The 23,436-nt window shown below is 45.4% G+C and overlaps 1 protein-coding gene across 2 annotated transcripts; it reads right to left on the bottom strand.

Moving 5' to 3' along the window:
- Positions 1 to 650: 650 nt before the first annotated feature.
- Positions 651 to 23,436, bottom strand: LOC135808995 (uncharacterized). 2 transcript variants are annotated; one of them, XM_065322250.1, is made up of 14 exons: positions 23,026 to 23,436; positions 17,319 to 17,482; positions 15,870 to 16,109; positions 15,178 to 15,431; positions 13,693 to 13,777; positions 12,987 to 13,079; positions 11,081 to 11,116; positions 9,944 to 10,101; positions 9,243 to 9,314; positions 6,551 to 6,610; positions 6,248 to 6,386; positions 5,514 to 5,600; positions 2,340 to 2,518; positions 651 to 1,585 (listed from the first exon to the last, which is right to left on the bottom strand). In XM_065322250.1, the coding sequence occupies exons 1-14, from the start codon at positions 23,043 to 23,045 to the stop codon at positions 833 to 835; spliced, it is 2,340 nt and encodes a 779-aa protein (XP_065178322.1). In that variant the 5' UTR covers positions 23,046 to 23,436; the 3' UTR covers positions 651 to 832. The 2 variants fall into 2 exon arrangements, with proteins under 2 accessions (XP_065178322.1, XP_065178323.1); XM_065322251.1 differs by having other exon boundaries at positions 15,900 to 16,109; positions 23,026 to 23,434.

The following is a 23,436-nucleotide window of genomic DNA, read 5'->3' as shown; positions in this document are numbered from 1 at the left end:
TGTGATCACGAAATGCAAGCATAATCTAGGTGAAGAACCCATAGACAATGGAAAAGAGAATTCAGACTCGTCCTTGGGCCTTGTGCCAGGCGCACCGCAGTCTCGTCTGCAGGCTTGTATGCATCCCATAGTTGAACAATAATTATTTGCACGCAGAGTAAACATTCTTTGAAGGATGCCGCTTGCTTTAGTTATCCAAACCACCATGAGCACACTGAAACGGTGTGTGTTGAAGCCCACATGCTGCTCCAATGTACGCTGGATAGGCTGGTAGAGAATTTCAGTGGGTCTGCACCTGTCCAAACCATGATTCGGTCTGACGCAGAGAAAATACAGATCACTGTACTGCTCAAGATCACAATGTTTAATTTAATGCGCTGAACGTTGTCCAGTGGTATTGATAAACCACTGTAAGCTCAAGTTGTGACTGCTAATGCCAATAATAATAGTGGCAGTTTGCAATGGGGGGGGGGGGGGTGGCTTTGCAAGGGGGGAGGTGGCTTTGAAGGGGGGGGGGTGGCTTTGCAAGGGGGGGGGCATGACAGTGGTAGCAGGACTCAAGGGGGGGGGGTTGCAATGGGGGGGGGGGCTTTGTAGGGGAGGGGGTGGCTTTGCAAGGGGGGGGGGGGGTGGCTTTGAAGGGGGGGGGGCATGACAGTGGTAGCAGAACTCAAGGGGGGGGGGGATGAATAGATGTATTGCATGTATAGGCTAGACCTCGGAAGAACTATTACCGGCAAGAAGTCAAAGCTCAAGTTCTGCATGTGATATGATTGAGGATAAATTCAATGATTGTGATGGTCGAGTTGTGCCTAAATACTGCTGTGCACGGCTACAAATCGCTAGTGTCCTGTTGCGGGTAGCCTGCCGCATAGGTGGGCTGTGCAAAATGATCAGTCACATACTTGTGCAGATGTTCACCCAGGATACGTCTGACCATCAACTGAAACTGCTCATCATCGAGCAGGAATAGGTGTGGAAGGTGATAACGTGTCTTACCACGCAGCAGCATGGGTACATCGTTACCATGACCACTGTGAAGCGTTCCAAACTGTACCGGGATGATGAAGTTGCGCCGGCCCCAGTACGTCTCTCCCTGTAGATAGTGACTCTCGAGGCGCGCACGACTATAGCCCTGGTCGTCCGTGTAGTACTCTATGTCCTGTTGCACATGCGTTGACAGGTTCAACGGATACGTGTGGTCGAGAACAACAATGACGAATTGCACTTTGGCCACCTGCTCAGAAATCCACTGTGGAACATTATCAGCCATATCAGTCATATGATCCTCATCAATTACAACATCAACACAGCATGACTCAAGCATACCGCATAAATGGTACACGTCTTTCAGAGCCTCGTCCCTGTTGTAACGCGAGTAGGAGATGTACACTTGTGGACAGTCGTAACTTGGTGGCGGCCGTGGAGCTGGGGACGGTGGCGGAGGAAATACTATTGGCCGTATTCGTTCTTGCACATCTTCGGTAACCTGGAAGAAGAGACTTTTTGCGAGGTTCTCATATCCAGATTTACGGAAGGCATAGAGAAGATACCCGAAAGCAGGTTCACCCCTGCAGGGAACCACCTTGACAAGGGGAAGGAAACAATACAAAGCAGAAGAGAATGGACACTATTAGGCACAGGAGGCGAAGTTTAACAAAAAGAAACAGGTCACATGCCCCCCTCAAGACGTAATAATCCTGACAGTATTTCAAGTATTGAACTACTATAAATCGCCTTTGACAGCACTCACACCAAGGAAGACATAGGTGGGGGAAGACAGTGGTATTGGGGAAACAATGAGGGGGAGAGACAGAGACCATCGGCCACATCATGAAAACAGGACTGACCAAGAGACTCTGCGACTCCGGGCATGACATAGACATTTGCACAAAGACTGGTTTCTGCTGCACCTGATCTCAGGGACCCTACATAAATCATTCATTGGATTCCTGTGGACTAACATATGAGTTACACTCTTTCCTCGCTTCCCTAGTATTCTACGGGCACAATGGTGGGACCAGCCTAGGTGAATGTGATCACGATCGCGAAGAAGCAGGACAGGGTTCCGCGTAAGCCACTGAAGATGTCAATTGAGTCACCCCAAACCAATCACAAGGAGCGAGGAGAGGAGATGTAGTAGAGAAGACTCGCACGTAGCAACACCGGAGTTGACAATAACCACTGATGATACTTCTGCTGCTAATGGATGGTCTTAGATCATGCCACAATGCCGTTTGCATCCAGTACACCTATGCTAGGGTAGTGTAGCGGCACACGTGTCTTCTTCAGACTGTACGTCCGCAGTAAATTATACAGGTAGTTCAAGCGGTACTTACATCAACAAGGCAGTCTAGCTGGTCTTCTCTGCATGTGGCATCATAAAATGCCCGATACTCTTTCGATAGAATCTGAATGACCATGTTCTGCACCAAAGATTCTGCAACTACTTCCAAGTCATCCAGCGTCATGAGTATCGTCTTCTTTGCCCTTTTCAATACATTGATAGGTTGCCGTGCTGCATCGAGGAAGACAAATAGAGAGACAAACAGATAGACATGTGTCAAGATAGATGGAAAATCAGAAAGCCTTTAATTAATGGGTGGGGAAAACGTTTTATGACTTATCATCTAAGGTGAATTAAGACTGGGTTCGATACTAAGATACTAAGCAAGTGACTCTCTAAATTTAGGCTGGAGTCATGATGCTCATTTCTTGCTGGTTGAGTGTAGGGAGAAAAATGACAAATTCTGCAGTTTACGAGGAGATCAAAAACAAATGGTCACAATGAATATTGCAAGAGGCACACCAACAACAAGGACGGTTAAAAGGTATTTGCTCCTCAACATTTTCAAAGCCTTCTTGTAAGTCTGAAAGGAAGTACAGGCAAGTGAACAATAGTGAATAACTTAGCAACTATCGCAATCGAGCTATGTCGTTGCTGTGTCATCATCTATGTGCCATGCGCTACTTGATGTACCAGCCTGCTATGCCGGATACCGCCAGCCATGCATCGACCAGGCGTCAGGCACGAACTGATGGTGGTGGTGGTGAGAAGGAGAGCTCTATGCCAGAACTTTGCAGCCTAGAGAGCGTGTGTGGGCAGGCGTGTGTTTACTGCCATATTGCCAGGTGTGTCTTTACCACCATATTTATCAACTATAGCCACAAGTGAAATAGGTGATAGAAAATATTACTATTGTATCCAGAAGTTAATGTAAACAACGAAGGTGCTAGATATTGAGACGGAGTACCTAGCGCCTTAGTTGTTTACATTAACTTCTCACTTATATACTAAATCTTTCACCTATTGCACTGAAACATGTACAGTGAAACCTGCCAAGGCGACCACTCGGATAAGGCGACCACCTGTCCTACAAGACCACTGGAACTAGAATCAAGGGATGATCTTTCCAGTCAAACAACCCTGGATACGGAGACCACCTGGTAACAAAGACCACGTTTCGAAGGTCCCTTGAGCAGTCGTCTTAGACAGGTTTCACTGTACGTATGGTTGTCATTCCGTGACAGGAGGATGCAGCCAGTGGCATCACCTGACTTTGTCACCACAGCCTCCTGACTGCACCAGCAACCCACACACTCTGTGCTAATAGGACACTGACAGCGGGCCTGGAACTAACACAGTCCCACATGCATGTGCACAGCTTTTCACACTGCTTATGATTTCAGTGCCACGCATACTACCAGCCTAAGACCTAAAGCATAGCACCACACCGAAAACCACTCACACCTTTGCATCTTTTTATTGCATATTATAATATTCATGCCAGTTATACTGGCGTAGCCAGCAGCATCTTTATGCTGCCTGACGATTGCAATGATCTGAGCATGAAACTCGGACTTTCAACATACTAGCCTTGTTCCACTGTTGTACACTGTGCGGTTATTATTCACTGTGCGGTTATTATTCACGATTGTTCCTAAAACGTACATCATTCTATGAGAAGGCTTTGAAATGTTATAAAAAGAATAAATAATTATATTAGAACAATGCCATGATCCTTGTTGTTGGTGCGCCTTTGTTATATTCATTGTGATAAAATACGTTTCGATAAAATTTCCCCTGGGCATAAGGCTGCAGCTGTCCTTCGCTTTAATTTTTTTTATTCTTATTGCTGACAAGAGCGTTTCCTTCCAGTCACTCCGGTATTGTGTCCGTTGTTTTGTCATGTTCTCATGTGATGAGAGTGATAGTTATCTTTTCATTACATGAGCTGTTCTATCCTGCTCAGTTCCCAAGTTTGCAAAGGCGCACAGTTGCACACTGCTGAATGTGGCATCTCATCTAGCACAGTCACACTAGCACTGTAAGTCTGTACCCCTAGTGATGTATCGGTTGTCGTGGCGCTGCAAAACTGTAGTGCTTTTGGAGCACAGAATTAACTAACTGTGTTTTCAGCAGGAAGTGGTGGTTTATTCCAGACTTGCAGAGCGCATGGTTCAACATGCTCCAGCTGGCAGTCGTGAGTCAGTCAAGTGTCAAGTATTTTGGCAGGAAACGAGTGCTACATGTAGGAGCGGCCTACTTTGTCTATTAGTACTGCTGAAGTCACTACTTCAATGTCCGTAGTGTTTTCCTTCAATTCACAAATTCTCCAAGATCCACTGGTTTGAGGGAAAGACACTCCAAGATTTCCAGATCTCCAAGATCATTATGATAAGTTGAGCATAGCTTTGACTTCAGTTATGATGCTTATATATAGCATAACACAATTTTCAAATCTGGAACATTCTCCACACAACATGGATGAGTGCTTGCCAGGAATTTCAGTGGCGTACATGTAGCTGGATACTGAATAGATCAGTAGAGGCACGCAAAGCAGCTATGCAGTTGTATGTCCATACAACTTATACACATGGAGGCACAATGCTAAACGCCAGTTTGCCGCAACATCTTATAACACCTAATCACATAGTAGCCAGCTCACTGACGCCATAGTTCAGCATGAAAAATTAATACTGAAGTATATGACACCAGGTTCGAATTTCAGACTCTACTTTACATCTAGAAATTCAGCCAGCTACATTTCCCTGCCCAAGTCAAAAGTGGCAAAGGGGGAGACAATGCTAAACGCCAGTTTGCCGCAACATCTTATAACACCTAATCACATAGTAGCCAGCTCACTGACGCCATAGTTCAGCATGAAAAATTAATACTGAAGTATATGACACCAGGTTCGAATTTCAGACTCTACTTTACATCTAGAAATTCAGCCAGCTACATTTCCCTGCCCAAGTCAAAAGTGGCAAAGGGGGAGGGGAGAGAGAGGGGAGGCAATGCATACACACACACACACACACACGCGCGCGTGTGCGCGCATACACACACACACATTCAGCAGAAAGAAAGAAGGTTGATTACAACATTATGAACAGGTACATACTGAAGATTGAGAAGGAACGGGAACTGAAATGTTGCCAAGAGACGTAGACAGAGAAGGAGAGATATGTACATAGGATGAGGATGAGTACATAGGCTAGGTTACACATACCTCTCTCAAGCAGATATGCCCGGATACGAAAAGCCAGTAGAATGCCGAGCAGGAGAAGACAGGCACCGAGTAATCCACCGATAATCCCTAGAGCAGACACATCAGTGAAATCCAACTACTGTCGTGGGCATGGAAATCCGGTCGCACGTCTAGCAGCCCCAGGGCGCTGGCCATGCAGCCGTGGGTAAGCAAGCAGTACACACATGAATTTATGCACGGCAGCGTGCTGCACGCTTTGGATCAACATGAGCGTGCACTGCATGCAGCGTTCTGTACGCGCTGAGGGCGCCGGTCCCAGTCAATCGACTGGATTTTCATGTCCACGACAGTATTAGTACATGCAAAAAAGTGCATATAGTGCTCCTCGCCCATTCTGCTCCCTCCATGCACACAGCACTTCCATGTCTAGTGGCCCTTGCATCTAACTTCCTCTGTGTTCCTTCTGCTGCATGCGCCCTATACCCTAGTGATCCTCACCAACAAACTCTACAAACCTCCGTTGTGCCTGATGTATTTGATCCCATGCACATAGCTCCCGTGTCTCTATCCCTGAATGGAACCTACAGTCAAGTGACTCCATTTACCCATACATGTAGGTTATGGCTTCTAACGAGAACGATTGCCCCGACTATCGTCCTCTTGCCGTTTTGCGTGGTGCAACCTTACTTAACACAGGGACAAGCCAGCCTACTGAGAAGTTGCCCAAATCAGAGAGTTTTTAAATAGTTCCTTACCTGGGATAGTTCCAGAGCTGCTACTTTTATCATTAGGCACAGGTGGATCTGTAGGCAGCGGAGGCCGGATTACAGATGCTACCCCTGCCCCCTCGCCTTCAACTACGGTCTGGTCACTCCTCTTAAACATTGGCATAACCTGCACCAAAGTACATGAATACAATCAGATAGCGCACTCTAGCATCCACTCGTAAAATTCATCATTCACACACAGAGAACATAATGTCCGGTAAAGGCTAGAGTCGCTGAAGATGACTACTGGTTATGGAAGACTAACAGAAAAGCACAGTAATTGCCGCTTACAGTTACATGAATGCGTTCGTTTGGAAGAACTTGCACGTTGAGGTCCCTGGTGATCTTAAACTGGGCAGAACAATGGGACATACGTCACAGGAAACCAAAAGTAAAATTTGGTGATAGATGTTTTCATTCCAATGACAAAAGATATAGATTTTCGTTCTTAGCCGAAGTCTTTCATGTCAAACAAGTCGCCAAGCATTTCTGGAGACGGTATTCATTTATTTATTATTTAGACAACATCTTCTGGCACGTCAAAAGATGGCCAATTAATCAGTTGACATGAAGGGCGAGAGCCAACCATGGCAGGATGGAACATACAAAGAGGGAGGACGGAGAGAAAAGAGAGAGAGAAAGAGAAAACCACCCTTGAAAGCCTTGATAATAACTTTAGTGCATCAGCTGCCTAGGTCTATGAGGGAGAAGTGGTTGATAAACTCATTGATTTCTGTGCAAGCCTTGATATGAGAAGGCAGATTAGACCAAAGCTTGGATCCAGAGAAAATAGGAGATTTTAGGTAGATAGACATAGAGGCCGTGACAGGAGAGAATTAATGCATTACGGGTGGTCCTAGACTGTTAAAACCAGTTGTAAAGCATGAGGTGGGACCTTGTCTAGGCGAATTCTGGGAATTTACAAGTTGCTCTTCATTATTTCCTGGACAGAGTATAGTTCTGAGTATAGACAGAGTACAGTGCACACAAGAGTATAGTTCTGAGTATAGACAGAGTACAGTGCACACAAGAGTATAGTTCTGAGTATAGACAGAGTACAGTGCACACAAGAGTATAGTTCTGAGTATAGACAGAGTACAGTGCACACAAGAGTATAGTTCTGAGTATAGACAGAGTACAGTGCACACAAGAGTATAGTTCTGAGTATAGACAGAGTACAGTGCACACAAGAGTATAGTTCTGAGTATAGACAGAGTACAGTGCACACAAGAGTATAGTTCTGAGTATAGACAGAGTACAGTGCACACAAGAGTATAGTTCTGAGTATAGACAGAGTACAGTGCACACAAGAGTATAGTTCTGAGTATAGACAGAGTACAGTGCACACAAGAGTATAGTTCTGAGTATAGACAGAGTACAGTGCACACAAGAGTATAGTTCTGAGTATAGACAGAGTACAGTGCACACAAGAGTATAGTTCTGAGTATAGACAGAGTACAGTGCACACAAGAGTATAGTTCTGAGTATAGACAGAGTACAGTGCACACAAGAGTATAGTTCTGAGTATAGACAGAGTACAGTGCACACAAGAGTATAGTTCTGAGTATAGACAGAGTACAGTGCACACAAGAGTATAGTTCTGAGTATAGACAGAGTACAGTGCACACAAGAGTATAGTTCTGAGTATAGACAGAGTACAGTGCACACAAGAGTATAGTTCTGAGTATAGACAGAGTACAGTGCACACAAGAGTATAGTTCTGAGTATAGACAGAGTACAGTGCACACAAGAGTATAGTTCTGAGTATAGACAGAGTACAGTGCACACAAGAGTATAGTTCTGAGTATAGACAGAGTACAGTGCACACAAGAGTATAGTTCTGAGTATAGACAGAGTACAGTGCACACAAGAGTATAGTTCTGAGTATAGACAGAGTACAGTGCACACAAGAGTATAGTTCTGAGTATAGACAGAGTACAGTGCACACAAGAGTATAGTTCTGAGTATAGACAGAGTACAGTGCAAACAAGAGTATAGTTCTGAGTATAGACAGAGTACAGTGCACACAAGAGTATAGTTCTGAGTATAGACAGAGTACAGTGCACACAAGAGTATAGTTCTGAGTATAGACAGAGTACAGTGCACACAAGAGTATAGTTCTGAGTATAGACAGAGTACAGTGCACACAAGAGTATAGTTCTGAGTATAGACAGAGTACAGTGCACACAAGAGTATAGTTCTGAGTATAGACAGAGTACAGTGCACACAAGAGTATAGTTCTGCTAAAAAACTACATACGTATAGCATCAAGTCGCATTGTGCAAGAAACAGAAACATCCTACGTAAACCTCCTTTGTGCATTTTGTGTGTAAGTATAGCATGTATAGCGATACTGATTTCAAAATGACTTTTATAAACTTCCCATTAGCACACGGCAGCTGCAACAAATAGCGCCTACTGTAAAAAGTTATAATTATTGGAACTGCCTTTGATTGGAAGTAATGTATGAGTGATGTATATTGCAGCCTCTCGGATCAACACCATTCGATTGCTGGTTCAGAAAGTTTCATATGTGTCGTTTCTTCTATACATGTACATGTGAAATGACGCTTCAATTGTACAATTTTGAAACAAATTCCTACTTAGTTGGTGGTGCCCTCTTCTCATTTTGGTGGATGTGCATGGATCCCTATTCTCATTTTGGTGGAGATGCGTGGATTCTATTGGGAATAAAGTAGAAATGGAGCGTTACAGCTTCCGACTCTACACCCCAAAAGACTGTGATTACTGAACTTTACATGCTAGGCTGTACATGCTCTGATGCTAGTTTGTTCAATACACCAGGGCCAGGTTAGAAAGTCTCACGTTTTACAAAGTTGTCTGCGCATCTCTTGATGATACCCCACTTGCATACATGGTATGCACATAGCAATACGTAATGCTATCTACGAGGATTAAATCTTTAAAAAATGTCAAACATCAACGCTATACAAAATACCGTGGCACTATACTGCCCACCTACCGAGCTTATTAAGGGATCACACACGAGAATTCGACTTGCATTCCCGATCTGTTCACTTGAAGTTAACATTGACTGCAGGGACAGGCGGTATGTTCATGAACACATACCACGTTCACAGAACACATATACATGTACATGTTTTGTAATGCTATGTACACACATGCACACGCACGCACGCACGCACACACACGCAAGCACGCACACACACACACACCTCGATGTGTAGCTGTAGTACAGTGATATTAAGGGAAACCTGAGCTGATGATTAGAGGAAAGTCGTGTGTACTCCATGGCCCACTACCGTGCGTACTAGCAAGAGCAGTGGAACCCAGACATCTGCGGAAGGTCAGATTTGATTTTTAAACAGTCTAGCTGTGCTGCACAGGTATTCAGTGTAGACCAATATAGTCCAAAGTACTTTGTGTGTGTGTGTTTTTTTTACAAAGACCACTTTATGCCAAACATGAGATGCAGCTAGGGGAAGCACGCACAACCTGAATCGTGTGTGTGTGTGTGTGTGTGTGTGTGTGTGTATGTGCGAGTGCGTGGGCGGGAAAGTGCTGCGTTTTTATCAACATTCTTTGCTGCCAATGTTCTCTCAAATTTTGTAGCAACGCACTCGGGATTCGGGGAAGTCTGCGGCCTGATTTGAAGTATTCATTTTCAAAGAATAGCATACACACTCGTACATCCAGATGTACCTCATTTAGAGAGTAATTGAAGGTGCCACTGTTGCCACGGTGATCAACAGTAATCCTGAAGAAGCTAGCGCTGACTTTGTTATCAGTCATACCCCATGTTATCTCCAGTGACCGGTAATTTTGTGCCAGTGTTAGGTTCACGCAAGGCCGCTGAGGAACTGCAGGAAACAAAAAGGTCGATAATAAATTTCCAGCTGTGCAAGAATGGACTCAGATGGAGAGCCAAGGATTAATTTATAGAGAATAAATAGGACCTGGTGGTGTATATTGGACATTATAGCGTAACTTGTAGTTCCTTGGTCCCTTTTTCTTTTCAATAAATTTCCAAGTAATGAATCTTATAGACGGCCTTCTACAGTCCATTCATAAAAAGATGGGTCCTGGCTCTGGCGAGCTCCCGTATTTGGCGATTTTTCGTGATTTCATCGTACACAGTGCAGTGCTGCGAACTTTGAAATTTGAAAAAGGGTCCAAAAAGGGTGCCTGAACTGGGGTTCGAACCGCAGAATGTGCACTGTTGCAGGCGGGGTCAAACGGCCTGGATTTTGATGGTTTTTCCCAATTCAGTGCTTTTGGGGCAAAACCTGGCCGAAATCCTATTCTTGCTATGGCTTGCTTTTTGGACAAAAAACTTCAGAAACATAATTGGAAGAGGATTCCATATGGGATTGCAGAAAAAAATTCTAAAAAAACTCAACGTTTGACCCATTTATGGCCAAAAGCTAGAAGTTCATTTTTTTCTGAATGGACTGTAGAAAAATTGTGCACAAGAAGTATGTTGAAAAGGGGATTTAGATGGAACCCGGAATTCCGCTGCGATAATAATAAGCTAACAGTAGGTTTAAACGAACCAAGTTGATTGATTTCAGTAACTTATCCGAATGGAAACGATTGGAATATTCTCCTCCACTGCATCCGTCCCAGACCCGAAGACTGAACTACAGTGGCAGCTTGTATGTTGACCGGTGGATTCTCCAAGACACCCAATACACACAGGGATAGGCAGAAATACAGAGTAGTACCCTAGGTTGCCAGCCAGTTGCAGTGGTTGCCTGCACTGCACAATGGATAGGATTAGGGGCTTTGCTATAACATTGTACATCTCAAAACTACTTCCGTGCATCCTGGTTCACTTACCACAAGAACAGAACACGGCTGGGTTGTGCTGGATGGCTGTACACAGGTACCAAAGGCACAGTACAATACGACTGGTTACTGTGCTATCAATAGAATTAATGCTAATACCGTTAAGTACCGTTGATCCGCCTCCCCCCCCCCCCCCCACGCCATGTCGCTTCCCAGCTGGGTTTTCAGCAGGGGGCGGGAATTAGATCAAGGCTGTAAAGTGCAGTACGAAGTACAACAACGTCGAGGATCAGACTCGATGTGCTGGATTCTGCACAATTTCATCCTGGATTGGCACGTATTGTGTACAGCAGTGCATGCGTCGGTTCGACATTGTATTTCGTTGTATACGCCGAAGTGGCTTCACAGCTAGAAAATCGACAGGGGGCGGCAATTAGAGAGAGGGCGGATAAACGGGACTTTACGGTATGCACGATGCAATAGAATAGAGAAGGTACATACATCAATTCAACACACTTCAAATTTCGGTTTTCTTGATCATCTCTGTCCAGTAGAATACAAAATTGAGAAAATAATTTTTATTCATCGGTTGTGAGAATTGAAAAGGGAAAATGCCTGAAGAAAAAAATTGATTACCCCGCCTGAACTCAAACCAAGGACCTTTGCTATAGGCCAGCTGCAAACCTCTAACCACTGAGCTATGGTGTAGCCGTCATCCAAGCAGAGACCTTAAAAACCATCTTCTTCAGACAAAACTCACGCTTCCTGTCACACCACACAGGCTCGTGGGACGCAGCCCTCTCTGTACCCGAAAACTCTATGCACAAACTAGTTCGCGGGAACCCCAACGCATCTAGTATTTATATTTAAAAAAATATTGTTACCCAATGCTGAAGACAGCAAGCTGTTTCGGCCATACAGGCCTCACCAGTACAGCTACGAGCTTTAACTAAGCAAGCCGAGCTACCAGCCATGATGCAAAGGAAGCACCACAGACATTAAGATAGCTCGTCGCTCTAGCGCCATTAAATAATAGATATCGTTATATTTTCAGAAACGAGAGAGCTTGGAAGCTCAGGGCCCTACGTTAACGCTATGCTTTTTTTGCCTGGCTAGCTCATCATGCATGTTATTAGAACTGATGGAAATGTTTTTTTCTACATTGATTGGCTACATCAAACTTTCTCTTTGCATTCAACGGTAATACGACACCGTCTGCCACCTTGATGACCTAGGCAAAAAAGCATAGGGATGTTATAATTTTTTCATTTCTCCTATTTTATTTCAAGACATAACCTGGGATTCGAACCCGCACTATCGCCCTGCATGCATCCCCCGACACACTTCGCATACATACTCGTTCTTCCAAGTTGCTTCACGTTATGATCTTGCATTTGAAAGCCCTATTTGAATATTGTGGCCAGCTGTTTGTGGCCAGCTGTCTTTGATGGTACGGTACGGTACGGGTACGGTCGAGAGTAATACGACACCGTCTACTACCTTGATGACCTAGGCAAAAAAAACATAGGGATGTTATAAATTTTTCATTTTTCCACTTTTTTTCAAGACACAACCTGGGATTCGAACCCGCACTATCGCCCTGCATGCATTCCCCTGATACACTTTGCATACATACTCATTCTTCCAAGTTGCTTCACGTTATGATCCTGCATTTGAAAGCTCTATTTGAATATTGTGGCCAGCTGTCTTTGATGGTACGGTACGGGATAGCGCCAGGCATGCCGATGGCACAAACAAACAATGAATTAAAGCTGTGTGGACCGGTATTTTGCATAGCTACGGGAATAGACCCAAGCTTCTTTTCTGCTGACCTTGGTCTGATTATGAATATCAACATTTTTGATAAATCTTGTCAGCGTGGGTTTATTGATTATTAATTTTATGCTCACTCCAAAACAATCCAGCAATCAATATCTCACACAGAATGTCCACATACCGTTCCTCTGGCATGCTGCGGAGTGGCAGCTATGCCCTTGATTAGCATTGAACTGCATATAATTCTTGTCACATCCTGTCAGTGACCTGCAACCTGGAGCAAAAACCAAGAACGAATGCACTGATTCATCAGCTCCCTCCACCTCCTGGAATTCCCTCTAGTGCCGAAAAAGCTGATCGCAAGACGGAAGTTACAGCACGTACGATTAGAAAGTTGGATAGCCAGACTCGCATGCAACTGCAACATTGCCCCAACCTCTCACCAAGATGATTGTTAAATAGGGGCAGTCAAAGCAGAGAAAATGAGCAAGATACAATGTAGGAGTCAAGTTGCAGCTGACAGTGTTACAACCATCTGGCTAGTAGGCACAGACTTTATTTGTCAAAATAGTCCAATCTTGTACGATACTTGGTAAAATGATCCTATTGACTCCACTAAGATTTCCACACATCCACCACAATACAATACCAGCAAAAGTATAAAGCTTGCAATAACACCACATCAACCGTATGCACTCGCAGATTTAGAACATGAAAATCTATTTTAGACATGGGACCTCTTCTACATTCACTCAGACAGCGGTCGCCGGGGAAACAATCACAAGAATCAGAACAAATATCCATAGTCTTATCAATTACTACAACAGGAAGAAGAAATGTGAAATTTTTCACGATACACAGTAGAGAGACTGCTGCTAAAGCCTTACTTTTCACACCTTGCACCTTAACATGGGTACTCTGGTCACTGTCTAGACTTTCGGACTGATTCGACTGAAGTGGTAGTGAAATGACCTAAATCAAGAACAACACAGCACAACAACAAAGCATCATGTATAAGAAGACGGCTACAGTCCATGCCTTGGGGAGTGACAAGGCATGGAACAGGGCCGTTCGGCGCACCACTGCTCAGTTTAGACTGCGCTAGTACATGCACTGGCTCACTCGAAACGTAGTCTGGCTGTTCCGGTTTTGGACCTGGAGCAATCACGGTGGGTTCATGTTCGTGCTAAGTTACATTTGGATTTTCCACATACAGATTGGTTTGGTTCTGCAATCAATCAAGTACCAAATTATCTCTGTCGCTTTTATTTAGCAGCTGTTCCAGATGTTCTGGCTGGTAATTGGCTATGAACTTCTGGGGCAATATTATTTTATCATTATTGATATATCAGCTGTGAGTTGCTTATGTACAACTTCTGGGGCACTGCACCCATATACCTGAGGCTCTAATTTCAGAATTTTTCGGTGCTCAATATTTTCGGTATGAGGGCAAAAGGCCAGGTTAGGTGAACAGAAATTTTCGGTACAGAGAAGCAGTTCCCTATTGGATTATGCGTGTTAGTGTTTATTCGGTGTATTGAAATTTTAGGTATGAAACAGACGCACTGAAAGTACCGAAAATAAAAGTACACCGAAAATTTGTGAAATTACAGTAAGTGCCGGCATCTGGTCAGGTTTGGGACTACATGTATTCCTGACACTAGTACAGAGGCCCATGGTGATGGCTTCCGATAGTAAGCACCTGACTACTGGTTGTGATGTGCAGAACAAATTGCCGGTGCTCATAAAACGTGAAGGCAAGACTTATGGAAGTAAAGGATGAGCTCAGCGGATTGCGAGGTCCGGTTATGTTGTATGAGTAACGTATGCTGCACACCGGTAACCGGCGATTTTCTTCCGCATGGCGAGGGATCCGGATGAAAGAGGAGCGGATAAGCGAGGTCTGACTGTACTCATAATCAGGCCAAAAAGAATGGCAGGCAACAACTGTAGTATAGTACTTCAAGAATGGACTCGCGGATTTCTCGACAAAGCTTGATAATAATAATAATAATATTCGCGGGATCCGCGTCGGCATCGCTTGAATGTTCAGAAACACACAAACTAGCCTTCGCATCCGACAAAGCTTGAGAGAATGGAAAAGGAAAACTCTGAAGAAACATTTGACTGTCCCCACCAGGACTCAAACCAGGGATGTTCACTTTAGGCCAGCTATGCTCTAAACACTAAGCTATGCCTATGGCGTAACCATCATCCAAACAGAGACCGTGGAATTTTCTTCAGACTTCAAAACTCATGCCTCCGGTGAAACTACCCAACGGCGCAAATTTAACATGGTATTTATTTAAATTCGACCATCAGAAACAAGAAAAAATCAGACAAGACAAGAAAAATCCACTAGGGCTATTAACCTGTGCAGTCAAGTTCCAGCTGGTACCAGACTTGATAAACCTTCCATTGGTGTTTTCACTCAATACTCGACTGACAATCCACACGCCAGGAGAACTGTACTCATTCACTGAGGACACAAGGCTGTACTGGAAACCGTGTGAAATGCCCGTCCCAGTGGACAAATCAACTTCCACGTCAATGACTTCAAACACGCTGACAGGGGATGTTTCTTCTATCAATCGAATGCGAAACCCGGCTAAATGCCAAAGTGATCCTGTGCACAACAAGGACAACAAGGCAATAACAAGGCTTTACCCAAACATTCATTAGTAGAGGGAGTTACCCAAATAGGAGAGAAAAGAGAAAACATACAATTCAAAAATAACACAAAACGTAGCGGTTCAGTGGGTTGAGGGAGTTGTGAAGGGAAGCAAATCTGAAGACAAAGTTGATGGTCACCACCAGGAGTGGAACTAGTGACCTTTGCTATAGGTCTGTAACGCTCTGGAACCAAGCTATGTTGCAGCCAAGAGACAGACATTGCCCTGGTGTAAGCCACATTTAGAGTACCTACCAATCTAGTGTCAAAGGATGGTGATCATCCAAAACAACTACTGTCAGTAGGAAAGAATTTGGGCTTGTGCTGAAGTTTCGACCAAGAAAATATCGAAGAAAGGAGTAATGCATCTACATGGACTTGTTAGCTACTTACCATGCCGCAGCTCTGGACAAAACCACTTACCATGCAGCTCTGGACAAAACCACTGCAGCTCGATTTTCCATGTTTCACCGCCACAATTCGGACCAGCCAGAAGCGCAGTCAAGCATCCCGGTTTCGGAAGTGGTACCAGCCTTTCACACTCGGTTGGACTGCCAAACTCAGAGCAAACGGGACCAGGGGACTGTTCACGTGGTTGACTGACTCTCACGGAGCTTGTGCCTTGGCATGTACCTACAGGCACGCATTTGGATATAGTGAATAGAACGCAGTGATTTAAAGAGTTGTCTTGAAGAAGAGAAAATAATTCAGTGCAGTACATACAGCTGCTATCTACACACTCACAATCAGGACAGCATATACTTAGTTTTATCATTTGTTTCTGCGCAATCTCCTTCCAGAAGGATACTGAAAACGGTGAAAAGATAATCGATCATATCCAAACATACGAACAGCGGTGTTCATTCATAATTGGAGGGTGAATGATAAACAAGTGCTACGAATACATACATAGCAGCTACGAATCCTTGAAGACAAATAACACAGGTATGGTGCAAGAACATTTGACAACAAAGAGCAAGCTAGCAAGCCAACTTCATAAAAATACCGCCGAAGTCGCAACTTCTAAGTTCATATCGTTGTCCCTCACGCGGACCTGCGACTAGTTGTTGGATGTGACAGAGTTGTGAATAGCTACTGGCTCTCAGCGTCTGTTTAGCACAACTCTATGAGCGACTCTGACTCACGCTGTTACCTGGGGCCTCATGAGGTGTTTGTCGCGCTGGGAATGGAGCGTCTCCATAAGTTTGTATCCCTGGTGATGGTTTTGCCTGGAGAGCAGTATATATGCGATTCAGGCACAATCTTCTTCAGCCTACTCAAGCTCCACTATGAGGGGTGAATTCCCCGAAACACTGTGTATTGAGCAGGGAGTGGTGCTTTTTTGCAGGTTTGCCGAGTGTAACTGATGTGTGACATTCTCCTTATGTGCTCCGGATGGCAGTCGTGAGTCAGTCAAGTGTCAAGTTCAGCAGGAAGCGCGTGTTCCTCGTTGGAGCAACCACCTTCATCACTAATACCGCCGAAGTTGCAACTTTTAAGTTCAAAGAGCAACCCTATTTATCTAAATTCACAACCAACAATACATGAGCGCGAAGAGGTTATTTTTCTTTTCTTTTCACACAGGATCGAGTGTGCAGATATGAATGGACCGTGCTCCAATTCAATACATTTTACTGCATGTAATAGACCCAAAAAATTCATATTGGGTGTTTCACTTTGGTCCAGCAAAGAGCGCTTGTTAAAGGGACAGGGAGAGAAGGAGGAGGTAGTTGTTTGTATTAATCAAAAAGGAACGTGAACCGATCAAGCCAACGCGCCCAAGTCATGTTGGGATCAGCAGTCCACCAACGCATCAACGCTGCAATGAATATCACGACTCACAGATCTCGTCGCCTAAGTGAGATGGCCAAGTCAGGTTGAGGGTAGAGTCAAAGTCCCCTTTATCACACTGGTTCCTACAGCCCGGACCAATTGAGCTAAAGCAGTCCTGGCCCAGGGTATCCACGGAGTGCAGTGCAACAGCCCAGAAGCAGAAATACAGAAATCTGTACACACACATACACACAGAAATCGCAGAGAACATTATAGTTATGGACAGGAATAAACTAGGAATAGTTATGGACAGGAATAAACTAGGAAGTGAACTTAGGGTACTGTAAAACCGGAAAGTTTAACGACCAAAAAGTTTTTAAACGTTTTTTGTTAACGATGGCTGCCTGGCCACCCATCTGTATGCGCATCTTTGCATAGACATCTCAAACCGGGTTCACGATAACATTTCTTCAAATAACGAAAAAATTGGTCGTTAAAACGTTAGACTTTGTGACTCATTAGACTTTTCGGTTTTACAATAACTTACTGCGACTCAGACAAAAAGGCTTCCTGACAACACTTGACCGGCGCAGTCTCTTCACAACACTTGACCGGCGCAGTCTCTTCACAACACTTGACCGGCGCAGTCTCTTCACAACACTTGACCGGCGCATTCTCTTCACAACACTTGACCGGCGCAGTCTCTTCACAACACTTGACCGGCGCAGTCTCTTCACAACACTTGACCGGCGCAGTCTCTTCACAACACTTGACCGGCGCAGTCTCTTCACAACACTTGACCGGCGCAGTCTCTTCACAACACTTGACCGGCGCAGTCTCTTCACAACACTTGACCGGCGCAGTCTCTTCACAACACTTGACCGGCGCAGTCTCTTCACTGTTTACTGGTTGCAACCATGATGATAGGCCAGGCTTGAACATTTGGTGAACCTTTATTCTATTTTTAGTAGTAGTTGCAATGTAATTTGCGAGTACTTGAAGACTCGGACAAATTGGAGAAAAATTAGCCACAAGTCATGAGTAACTGGTATACAAGTAGGTGTTCTCTGAACTGTAATTATCCCATTGCGGAGAGCCCCCCCCCCCCCCTCTCAGACTGGAAAGTGATCTATAGTATAAAAAGAGGAGAAAAAACATTTTATCCAGATTCAGGATGAGACCATAAGAGGGGATTGTTGTTCGATTGATGCAAAGAGAGGTCTGCCAGCTCGGGATCTCAGGCTACTGTTACGTTACCCACAACTCTTGGTCGCCCATGTGATCAGTCACTTGGCTCCCCCCCCCCCCCCACACACACACACATACCGTAATGTTGCGTACTAAAGCCGGGCCTATTCCTGTAGAAACCGATGTCAGGACTAGGCTTCTACTCACACCAGGTATTTCTATGTATGTCAACACTAAAACTAAGCTTATGTGCTGACAGTGTATCTTGAAAATCAGGCTTGTATTCAAAACAGGCTTCTAAACGTATATGTATGAGACCGGTTTTAGTACAATACACTACAGTACACACACACACACACACACACACACACACATACACACATACACATATACACACACACTCTCTCTCTCTCTCTCTCTCTCTCTCTCTCACACACACATACACACATACACATATACACACATACCACACACACACACATACACACATACACCCACCCACACTTACACATGCACACAAACACATAAACAAACACACACACACACACACACACACACACACACACACACACACACACACACACATGTGCACAAACATACACATACTGTTCATTCTGGCAAAGTTAAATAAAATATACCAACCAACCAACATAAACAATAATAATAATTTATTAATATATAGTGCTGTGGACCCTGAATATGCCAGATGCCGCTATGTAACGTCTTTTGCATACCTTGATAAATTAAATTATTATGCATGTGTTGCTCCCTACAAGCAGGGGCGTCGGAAGGCATTTAACCCTTTGAAGCCCAGCCGGATTCCCTGATTTCCCAGCCATTTTCGACCAAATTTTGAGATTTTTGAAATCTTATGGAAATCAAGTCATGACCATCCTAGCTGGTGCACATGCCCTTTTCAAGCATGGAGACCATTTTTTTACAAATTCTCTAAAAAAAACATAATATGGGCTTTTTACAAAAGCCAGTTTTGCGATAATTTGCTGAAATAATTGGCTTTGTGTGTGTTTATAGTATGTACAGCCTATATACAGTCTCCGAGCAGAAGCAACCGGCCTCAGTACTTGGGCTTGTTGTGGTACAGCTCGTTGCACGGATGAACACAGAGCGCTGGCTTTGTTAGACACATTCTGCACTCGTAGCGTGACTCCCGTCGCCGGCCGTGCACTTCACACGCAACGCATTTTCGCGTGGGATTCTGCTTGGTGCCAGTGGGTGGGATGGGTTGCTGGAAATGCTTGCCAGCCAGTCGTTTAAGCTGACCAGGTGTGACAAGAGCAATGGCATCTTCATTCACGCCAGCAGAAATCAGCAAGCTGCGGGCCATCTCTTTCTGGAAGCGGAAGTGGCTTTGGTGTGTGTTCGCTGGACAATAGCGGCGATAAACAACATATGCATTCTGCCTGCTCTCCTCAATGTAATGCAAGCCGAACTTCTTGTACCACTTGCATGATTTTCGTAGACCAGAATAGGTCTGCACCATGCTATCGTTATTATCCACACCTCCCATGAATTGATTGTAGTCGTGGTTGGCGCGCAGGCGGTGGACGACCTGGCGTTGTTGATTGTGCTTGCGCGTGGCAGTGCTGTCGGTGTTATGCATTGTTGAAAGCTAATGCACAACTTTCTTGTCATTGAATTTGATGATCAGCACTTTGCCCTTCCTTCTAAATGCAAAGCCACCTTTGGGCACGTCAGCTGCCTTCAACTCTGCTGGGATGCCAAGACGATTGGCTCTCATGGTGCTGCACATGGCCGTGCCGTGCTGAAGCAAATACTCGGCGAGAGAGAATGAAGTGTAGAAAATGTCAAGGAAAAGTCTGTAACCTTTCCCTGACAAGTTATCTAGCAGGTGGATGACCAGTGCTCCAGTTGAACCTAGCTGAGCGGTAAGTGGTAGCGGCTGTGCAGGCTTTCCGCTGTACACGGTGGAATTCCAGAAGTACCCTGACGAGTCGCACAGAGCATACACTTTTCTTCCAAATCTCACCCTCTTGCTCGGTATGTACTGGCGGAAAGAAACTCGTCCTCGATACTTGACTAGTTCCTCGTCCACTGATATCTGCGTATCTGGTACATACACTGTGCGAAACACGGTACTGAGCAGATCGATGAGCGGCTTCACCTTGTACAGTTTGTCAGTCTTGTCAGCTGTAGCGTTATCCACAAAGTGTAGAAATTTGAAAATTGTGAAGAATCGGTTCCTGGACATGATGGCTGGGAATCCTGGACATGATGGCTGGGAATCCTGGACATGATGGCTGGGAATCCTGGACATGATGGCTGGGAATCCTGGCGTAGATATCAGTTCCTGGACATGATGGCTGGGAATCCTGGCGTAGATATCAGTTCCTGGACATGATGGTTGGGAATCCTGGACATGATGGCTGGGAATCCTGGCGTAGATATCAGTTCCTGGACATGATGGCTGGGAATCCTGGCGTAGATATCAGGAAATCTGTGCTCCAGTACTCGAGCAGAAGCGACTTGCGAACCAAACCAGACAGGACATAGAGGGAAAACACTTGTTTCATGTCTGCTGTTGAGACGGGCTTCCATCCCACCGCCATTGCGCACGGCCAGACATTCGTGCTGGCTATATACTGTTGTGCATATAAATGTGTTTCTGTCACAAGTAGATCAAACACCTCATCAGGCAGGAACAGGCCTGTGTAGAAGGACACATCTTCAGCATCATCAGGTGCATTCACCAGTCCAGGAGTGGCACTAAACTGGGGTGATGCATTCTCGTCATTTCGTTTTGTCCATATCGTGTCATCAAGGGCTGCGTCAGAATTATCAAATTCATGGAGTCTTAAACACTCCGCCGTCATCGTCAGCCTCGTCGCTCGCCCCACCATCAGCTACTGGCCCATCATCCAAGTTTGTCGCAGCTCCAGCTTCGTCAGGGATGCGCAGGATCGACGTCAGGTGTAGTCTGCTCTACGATCAAATTTTGATCGCGCTCCAAATTTTCAGGCTCTGACTCTGAGTCCTCTGACTCATCCTCATCGCTGTCGGACCATGGCTCAGCAGGCTTATCGGCACTGTCATCATCGATGAAAATCGCCTTGTGGACATCCTGAAGTGACAGGTTGGCACAGTTCCTCGCCATGCGTTGCAATTCAAAAATCAATACTCAAATACGCATTACGCATTTTAAACATACAGCAACATCGTCATAGCTATCTGAATTTTCCCACGCGAGTCACATCGTCGCGTGACCAGGCCTTCTACTACATGTACCCATCGATTCCAGAGCCATGAGCGATGTTTGAGTCGCGAAATCGGTGTGGTTCTCAGTGTATCTGAGCATATGTACGCGGACGAGTATACTCGTCCTTGGGAAATCACTAGGGACGAGTATACTCGTCCTTGGGAAATCACTAGGGACGAGTATACTCGTCCTTGGGCTTCAAAGGGTTAAAGGGTGGTACAGTCAAGCAACTGCAAAACATGATTTACTCGGGGATCGGGGGGGGGGGGGCTGCTGAACCTTTCGAAATCCAGAGCCGTGATCAGTGAATTTTATCGATTCATGGGGTACCCGAGGTAAAGAGTGGTATGGTCTATACCGTAGTGGCCAGGATTATAGCCAAGGGAGCGGGGGGGGGGGGGGGGGGGCACCACGCCTTCCTACTCTGATTGAGCGGCCCCTGTGAAAAGTGGCGCCCTGGCCTTTACTCGTTTGTCAATTTTTGTATTTTTCCATGTCATCCAACGAAAATGCAGTCGATAGTCACTGCTAGTAGTACTGAGAGGGTTCGTAAGGCATATTTTGTCTAGGGTGAAGTCGGAGGTTCGTCCCGCGTGTTGCATTTTTGCATGCCAAGACAATGGAAAATGGAAAAATGGGTTAGGGCCGGGTTCCACTGCGGCTCCGCTGCTCGTCTTTCGCGGCTTGATACGTCATCATTACCACAGTGACCGCGGCTCACCGCGAGCTTTCGCTACGATTCTTGACCAAAAACTGCGAGCCGCGGTCGCGGCTCGACCTGTTTCCCGTACTTTGCATTGTTTTGTACGCCAGAAGTTCAAAATTCAAAATTTAATTCGTTGCGCAGGCCAGAACACGAGGATTTTTGGATTTCGCGTGCGCGCGCGCACAGGCAGGTGAAACGTCATCAAAAAGTGTGGACCACGACCGCAGTACCGCGAATGGCGAGTGTCAGTGGAACCGTGCTGCTCCGCTGCATGCAGCCAAGTGCCGCGGAGCAGCGGAGCCGCAGTGGAACCCGGCCCTTACCGGGTAACTGTTTCCCCCGTGGCCGCCCCCCTACTAGTACTATACTGACTTGGCTAGAACCCTGAGGGACCATAGTGTGTCTGATACCCCTGACATGGGAGGTCGCGATTTCCTGTCGACTTGACACTTGACTGACTCAGGACTGCCGTCCAGAACACTCACGTAGTCCAGCGAATCGAGTGGATGGTTGCCTGGCTTTCTACAAAATACACAATTTTCCGGTACCCAATATTTTCTGGTGCACGAACCTTAGTAATGATTATGTAAACATTTAATGATTTATTTACGGTTAGTATAACCTGGACATCATGAGTATAGTCACACCTGTTCAGAGCGAGCCTCATCACGGACGTTCCGTCTGAAAGCCGCCTGCCTCTCCGCTTCGCCGCACGACTCAGTTATCCGCCCACCACCTAATGAAGTTATGGACTGGAAATTCCTGCCCGTGACGACGCTCAGCTAGCCAAGTAACAGTTAGAGATATTACCGGTCGCAGCGTGAATGCTGGACCTCAAACAACCCAGCAGGAGTTTATCTGGCCTCGCTATCACTGCAAATATTGCCTTACTTGGTTGTTGGCGAGGAATTAATTTCTATCTGCACCCACGCTTCTTCGTTCAACAAGGGGCAGCAACCGTCAGGTCAAGCAGCCTTTCGTTGTAATCTCAATAACAAACGAAGGAACGAGTTTGAAGGAACGACTTTATTACAAGTCATTATGTATGTACGACTCCG

Source organism: Sycon ciliatum, chromosome 2 (assembly GCF_964019385.1).
Source record: "Sycon ciliatum chromosome 2, ocSycCili1.1, whole genome shotgun sequence".
Taxonomy (NCBI): domain Eukaryota; kingdom Metazoa; phylum Porifera; class Calcarea; order Leucosolenida; family Sycettidae; genus Sycon; species Sycon ciliatum.
The sequence above is the reverse complement of the archived record's forward strand: the minus strand, read 5'-3'. Positions and strand labels throughout refer to the sequence as shown.